This window comes from Neophocaena asiaeorientalis, unplaced genomic scaffold, assembly GCF_003031525.2.
Source record: "Neophocaena asiaeorientalis asiaeorientalis breed wild unplaced genomic scaffold, Neophocaena_asiaeorientalis_V1.1 scaffold145, whole genome shotgun sequence".
In the NCBI taxonomy this organism is placed as follows: domain Eukaryota; kingdom Metazoa; phylum Chordata; class Mammalia; order Artiodactyla; family Phocoenidae; genus Neophocaena; species Neophocaena asiaeorientalis.
In genome coordinates this window covers 389,329-396,950 of record NW_020172629.1, presented here as the reverse complement: position 1 = coordinate 396,950, position 7,622 = coordinate 389,329, and the positions used below count along the sequence as shown (strand labels likewise).

At 48.2% G+C, this 7,622-nt stretch overlaps 1 protein-coding gene across 1 annotated transcript; it reads right to left on the bottom strand.

Moving 5' to 3' along the window:
- Positions 1–5,437: 5,437 nt before the first annotated feature.
- CCT8L2 (chaperonin containing TCP1 subunit 8 like 2) lies at positions 5,438–7,027 on the bottom strand. Its single transcript, XM_024739180.1, is given in 5 exon segments — positions 5,438–6,353; positions 6,355–6,470; positions 6,472–6,524; positions 6,527–6,892; positions 6,895–7,027. Coding segments are annotated over 5 exon segments (1,584 nt in total).
- Between the last annotated feature and the right edge of the window lie 595 nt (positions 7,028–7,622).

The following is a 7,622-nucleotide window of genomic DNA, read 5'->3' as shown; positions in this document are numbered from 1 at the left end:
TTTTTAACCTGTATAATGAATAAAACTGCATCTCAAATCTGTGCTGCAGTACAGAAAGATTGCCGTTGTTTTGCTAACCAGCCTCTATTCTCTCTTACTTAGCTCTGCAGTAATCAATGGCAAGCTCTGTTAGTGACATGTGCTGGAGTGTCCAGTTTCCTCATTCAGTCTTTACATTTGTAGAAAGTTTGAATTCTCAAGTCCCAAACCTCAAGGTGTTCGACGTATGTATTTCTATAATTAAATGAGCTTAAAATTTCTTTTTCCAGCTCCCTTTCTGCCTGATGGTAGAATTTAATTTAGTTAATTCCAGGTAAATTTAGTCCCTTCATGGTTTTTCTTGATCAGTCCAGACTAAAATCAAGTCAGTTTTTTAAAAAATGTATTTTATTGAAGTATGGTTGATTTACAATGTTGTGTTAATTTCTGCTGGACAGCAAAATGATTCAGTTACACATATATATACACTCTTTTCCATATTCTTTTCCATTATGGTTACCACAGGATCTTGAATATAAATTCCCTGTGCTATACAGTAGGACCTTGTTGTCTATCCATTCTATATATGATAGTTTGCATCTGCTAATCCCAAACTCCCAGTCCATCCCTCCCCCACCTCCCCTCCCCTTTAGCAACCACAGGTCTGTTCTGTATGTCTGTGGGTTTGTTTCTGTTTCATAGATAAGTTCATTTGCATCATATTTTAGTTTCCACATATAAGTAATATCATGCAGTATTTGTCTTTCTCTTTTCGGCTTACTTCACTTAGTATGATAATCTCTAGGTCCATCCATGTGGCCATGAATGGCATTATTTTATTCTTTTTTATGGCTGAGTAATATTCCATTATATATGTGTGTGTGTGTGTGTGTATATATATATATATATATATATATATCCCACATCTTTCTTATCCATTCATCTGTCTATCACCCAAGTCAGTTCTTTTTTTTAAATTTATTTTATTTTTGGCTGCATTATTCTTAGTTGCAGCACGTGGGGTCTTTTGTTGTGGTGCGTGGGCTCTTCATTGTGGCACGCGGGCTTTCTCTCTAGTTGTGGCACAGGGGCTCAGTAGTTGCAGCGCGCAGGCTTAGATCTCAGACCAGGGATCGAACCCGCGTCCCCTGCATTGGAAGACAGATTCTTAACCATTGGACCACCAGGGAAGTCCCCCAGCCAAGTCAATTCTTAATCTCCTTCTGAGGCACAGGGAGACCTGCCTGCTCTCCCTGGAGAGCCCTTTCTTCCCTGCCCCTCCTGTACTGTCATTTCTGCTCCATCCTGTTGGCACTGCTTGGTGGCTCCAGGTTGCAGACCAGAAGCAGAGACTCTTTGTTTTCAGACCCTCAAACTTTCCTGGAGATTCTGCCTTTTTCCTCATCTCACTCCTTAGAGCCCGTGAGGAGGTGAGCAGAGCCCCTCTCAGATCCTGCTGGTATCTTTCTCATTCTCCCCCAACCATCTTCCTCTCCCCCCACTCCCCAGTTAGGAAGGGGATCTTTAGCTTGGTGGGAGGGGAGGTTGATATTTTGGGAGAAAAGTTGACTCAGCTACTTCTGGAATCACAGAGATTCTGGGGTTTCTGTGTCTACTGCAGGTTTTAGCATTTTAGCACTTTGGGGACAACGTTCCCTGGGGTAGTTACCTTAACAAGGAAACTGAGTACAAGGGGAAGTTTTCAGTAAATCAGTGGGAAGTAGCCCTTCAGTAAATACTTAACAATGCCACGCCCCTCACATCATGGTGAAGCATCATCCAGCATTGGTCTCTATTCCAGAAAGGTTCAGGCAGAAATGGGAGGGGCCTGGGGCTACAAACATGTGTATCTACGTCAGTCCAGCTGACAGGGGTACAAGCAAGTCGTCTTAAACTAGTTTCGTTCATTTGCAAAAGAAATGGTTGAGCCCCTGAGCCCCAATCTTCCCTTTTCCTCCCATTCAGATGTCCCAGTTTGGAAGTCTTCTGTTTTCTCTCTTGAGTCTTAGCTTTCTCTATCCTTTGGCCTCTGCACTAAAGGGATTTCAGACTTGTAGGCCTAGAAAGCAGAGCTCCTGCTGTAAGGGGATCTCTTGAGAAAGGCCTCTTGGGAAAAGGTCCAGAAATAGACAAAGGATTGGAACAGACTACTGACAGCTCTTTCTTGTTGCAATCTTTTTGCAGTTTGGAAGCAATGACTTTCGTCCCTTCAGGACTCCAGGATTTGTGTAGGTCCCAGTCTTGGGTCTGTGCTCACAGGTGCCCAGAAGTATGGGGTAGTTCTCCCAACTCAGCCACAGTCTTCCCCACCCAGGCCAGCCACCATCTTCTTCACCCCCCAGGACTCAGAAGTTCTTGTTTTCAGTCCCGGTTTTCTCCTGATCCTATTTCCTTGCTCTCTGCTTGCTGGGTCAACTCAGAACCCCACAACACAATGTCACTAAATTGGAAGGTTTGGGGATAGAAGAACAGACAAGTCCACCGGCTTCAAGTTTCATAGAGAATGTGCTCTCGAAATTGTTGTTTTTGAAATTCAGCTGCTTCTGGAGCTGAAGACAGCACATCTTGGAAGAAAAAGATGTAGCCAAGTCCTTGGGCCCTTGGAGAACTCGAGACCCTGCATCCTAGGAGAGCTTGATGCTGGAACCTTGGAAGCAGAATCCAGACAGACCTGGTAAAATTGAGGTCAAATTCTGGTCAATTTCTCCATAGTCAGTAGGAGAAAAGACACAACTTTATGTCTGATTCAGACATTTTGACACTTAGAATGCTTAAATATGATGTCAAGAGTATACTTGATTTCGAGGCATAATCAAGATAGAGCTAACTGGGAGTGTAGCCTACATCAGTGCTTCTCAAACTTTAACATGCACCCCCGTTACCTGGGGATCTTGTTAAAGTGCAAATTCTGACAAAGTAGGTTGTTGAGGGGCTGGGGGCGGCTGAGATTCTGCACGTCTAACATGCTCCCAAATGATGGCGGTGCCGCTGGTTCAGGGGTCACTGCTAAGTAGCAAGAGTTTAGAAGGCAGGCTTTAGGGGTGGAGATGACCCTCGACTGAGGCTAAAAAGAACCTCAACACCCAAACACTTTCAGTTCATACTGAGCTCTCCCTTCTGGTCCTCTTCCCCAAGCCGTGTCTGCTAGCTGCCCACGGTAGTCAACTTAACCATCGTATGACGTTTCCTTCTCTTCTGGAGCAGCTAATGCTCTTTATTTTCTATTTTTTGGCCGCACTGCATGGCATGGCAGAACTTCCCTGACCCTGCACTGGAAGCACGGAGTCTTAACCAATCAACGTACCACCGGGGAAGTCCTAAAGCTCTTTAGATAACAAGAAGGGGAAGCAGATTTATCTGAAGGATACTTTGCAGTTTACAGCATTGAAGAGCTGGCCAGCTAGTCATGGACAGATGGGAACCAGGGTGATTCAGGGGCCTCCTTAGCACAAGCTCTAGGATCTTGCCAGCTTCCCCATGAGATGCCTGAATTCTCTGGGTCTTTGGGTTTCAAATTGGGGTTAGATGTTTTTACCTTTAAAGCCCTCAGCATAAGCCAGTTAAATTTGTATCTGCAATGTGTTTCTTCATCCCTTGTAAGGCTGTCCTTGCTAATTTTAACTTGTGTGTATATATACATATGTGTGTGTGTGTGTGTGTATCTGTCTGTCTAGGGGAAAAGGAGATGGTAATGTTACAGTATGATTTCTCTCGTTATCAAAAGAATCACTCGTATATCAAAGTTAGGGCACTTAAAAGATACTAAGTTACATGTTTGGCCTTCATATGTCTTGGATCTATAAAATGTTCTCTGTAAGAGCTGTCTTTATTTACTTATTTTATCTTGCAAAGTGAACATGCCTTTTTGTCTAATTTAAAAAACACTAATTGTAGGGATTTCCCTGGCCGTCCAGTGGTTAAGACTCCATGCTCCCAATTCGGGGGGCACGGGTTCGATCCCTGGTCAGGGAGCTAAGATTCTGCATGCTGTGCGGTGCGGTCAAAAACAAAAAACAAAAAAACACTAATTGTAAATTTCCAATTTACAGTTTGAGACATACTTTCTTCATAATCATAGGGGTTATATCTCTGAAAACATCACAACAGAGGAATTTGGGGCAATAAAGTAATGAATAAGAGAATGGGTTTTCCTCTTCTATTTACTGTGTACATTTGGCCAATTAATTTCTCTGAAGCTCATTTGTGTCTCCTGCAACTGAGGGATAACAAGCTTCTTTCTCATAAGTTTGTTTTGATGATTAAATAAAATGAAGACAAAGTGCATTTGAACTGCTGTAAAAAGTTACCTATCTCTATCATCATCACTGTGGAATTTGAGACTCTATGAGAACAATGCGGAACCTGAGGGCAGGGGAGAAATATGACAGCACTTAGTTATATTCGCTAAAATATAACGATGAAGACACAACAAGGAAAGACACGTCAAGGATGTTGTATAGATATAACTTGTTACTATAAGTTAGTAATAACGAGTATAGTTCTATACATTTTCATCTGCCATCCTAACAACTTCTCAGGATTTCACTTCTGGGTTTCAAAGAATCTTTGCAAATTTGTTTTGCGTTGTTGCAGCTAATATGCCTGCTATAAGACAATTGTTTCTTGAGTCTGGTTCTCTCTCCAAATGCTTAAGCTTCTTTGTTTTGATTCTAAGAGACTGCAGCTTCCCATCACCTTAGTTCTGTCCCTATGTTCAGCTCTTTTCCCAGAGGCAGAGTAACTTGGATGGTTAAGTGGGAAAGGTTTTGGGTAACATGTTCCCAGCTCTGCTCAACTTCTCTTTACTGCCCAGGAGTATCTGGGCATAATCACAGCCTGGCCAGGATAACCTGGTGCTAGGTGCTCCCCAGCGCTCCTCACCTACACTGGAACTGTAGTGCGGTTCTAAGGTGTGTATTCTTATCTTTTGTTGTATATGCCAAGGGTGCTTTTTAAAAAATATATTTCTGCCTGCCAGCTCCTTTTCCTCCTTTATATTGATTTTTTGCCTTAAAATAACATTCCCTTCTTTTTCCAAATAATCACAACAGGAATGAGCGGCCACTCCTTTAAGCTGAAACTGAGGTTCTCAGATTGCTAAAGTGACATTTAGACAGAAATTCTAGAAATTTAGAATTCATGCAGGAATACTCAAACAGTTGGGAAGAGATACCTACCCTTTCTTGCATCCCCAAAATTCAGGTACTCAATTTAAAAATCTTTAATAGAATTGAATCCTGGAGGAAAGAACAGAATCTGATGGAGAGAAACAGGAAATGAAAAAAGCCAAGAATCTGAAAGGAAGTAAATCAATGGAAAGGACTTTAACGGTGATGTTGTTTTTATCTAAAGAAATGGACTCAAATAGCAGCAAACGTGGAGGCAATACAAGGCAACATTCATTTTTGGGGTGGCGATGCCCTCTTTGGCAACCCCATTTTGTTGAGGATGTTGCCACTTATTTGTTCCAAGGACTCCTTTTTTTCACGGGGTATGGGCGATCCTTTGCCTTCTTAGGTTCAGGTTTCAGGTCCTGGTGAGGTGTGGGACTTTTCTTGGCTACTACAATGTCATGGCCAGTCAGGAGCGGTAGTACCACGTCAGCCACGGCTCGAAGTCCTTGGGCTTTGGCTATTAGGGTGTCCCACACCTCTTCCTGGGCCGCATTTATTATCCCTTCGACCTCCACTCCTATCAGGAAGTTCCCAGCTTGGTGAGCTCCGTTCATTTCTGCCATCACGTCTGAGACGGCTAAGCCTGCCTTCTCTGCCAGGGTTTCAGGAAGAGACTGCAGGGCCTGGGCAAATGCCAGGAAGGTGGGACCACTGGGCCCTTCCAGTTTGGTTCCTTTCTCTGAGAGCATTTTCGCCAGAGCCATCTCTGTGGCCCCAGCTCCTGGAAGCAGTCTGGGATCCTGGCATAACTGGAAACAGGCATCAATGCCCTGGTAGGCAGCCTACTCTGCACCCCGTAGCCCCTCAGCGGTGGCCTCCCTGAGCACCACGGTGAGGCCTGGAGTTTCCCACTCAATTACCACAGCCAAACCTTCTCCCAGCTCCTGCCCGTACACCCTCTGACACTTCCTTGGCGCCAGTGGAGGAAGCAGATAAGGCATCACAGGTGTGCCAAACACCTCGCTCAGGTACACCATCTCCCGCCGGGACTTCACCTGAATCACCATGAGGCCGCACCTGTCAGCATGCGTTAGGGTCTCCTCGTCAATTTTCCCCCAAACCACCACCACGTTAATAGCCGCGGCTGCCAGTTGGGCCACCTGCTTTTCTATCAGCCTCTCGCTGCCCTTCCTGAACGCGGTCAGGTCGTCAGGACTAGAGAGACGAGCCGTGGCCGGGGCAATGGGGCCGGCGGGCTGAAGGCGCAGGCCATCAGAGCCACCTGGTGCCGCTCATCACCATGGCCACCTGGCCGCAGGGCTTGCCGGGCGGGTCCAGGCCCGGGAGCAGGCACGAGTCCTCCAGCCGCGCCCCGGGGCAGCGCGCACACGCGCACGCGCTCCGGCTGGAAGCCGCCTGTCGGCTCCCGGTGGCCCAGCACGCATGCGCCACCATCTTGGTCAAGCAGTCAGCCAGCCACATCCTGTGCGTGTTCGTCACCGAGTGCAGGGCCCCGAACGGGTCCTCCAGAGGCCCCAGCGCCCGGATGGCCAGGGACGGCAGCAGGGTCAGTGTGTCGGCGGCCGCCGCGGCCTAGGCCTCCCGCAGCAGGCGCTCGGCCTGCGCCAGCAGGGCCTGGGCCGGGGGCACCACGAAGGCCACGCCATCGCCGCTCTGCACCGCCAACCGCAGCAGCCGGGCGGCGGGGTGCTCCAGCTCCAGCACCCGGAGGATGGCCGAGCCGTACCCTGTGACCACGGTTTGTCGTTTGGCGGTGACCAGGAGCTCTGCCACGCCTGGGGGCCGTAGCAGGGCCGCAGGACTCTGGCCAAGGTGTGCGCCGTGGCCAAGCTGCTCAGCGGGTGCTTCTCCTCGGCCGCCGCCGTCACCAGCCTTTCGGGCAGCTCAGGCGCCGAAGGGGCTCTGCCGTCCATCGCCCGCGGGGGCCCACCCGGCCGCAGTCAGGCGCTAGAACAGCAGCGAGGCGCCCCGGGAGGAGATCTCTGAAGCCCCTCGAGCGGTCAGTGGGAAAAGCAGCCAAATACCCATCAACGGGTGCCTGGAGAAGCCGGCGCTCTGGGCCCGGGCGCAAGGATGGTCTGCTGAGGCTGAGCCCTAAAAGCACCCCCAGACTGGTCTGAAAAGGAACGGGGCCCTTGGGGCCTCTGGGGCTTGGTAGCCGAAACAGATCTGATCTTGATTAAGTCACAAGTGGCACATGGAACCAGGGCAGGGAATGAGGTCACAGAAGGATGGACCATGAGTTGGGAGGCCCTGGGGCAGGCGGAAGTCAGGCCCGGTTGTCCCCCAGAGGGGGGACACGCGTACCCGGGGCCCCAGAGTTTCATTTAAACTTCAGAGACGGAAGAGGAAACCAGGTGAAAACCCACCCACTTCAAATTCCTGGTGGAGCTGTGGCTCCCGTTGTTTGGTTGGTTGGTCTCTGGGTCTTTTTTGTGTTTTGAGAGGGAAATTGTTTTGTTTACTTTCTCATGCAGTGCTCTGTAATCCTAGCCACGTTTGGTTACC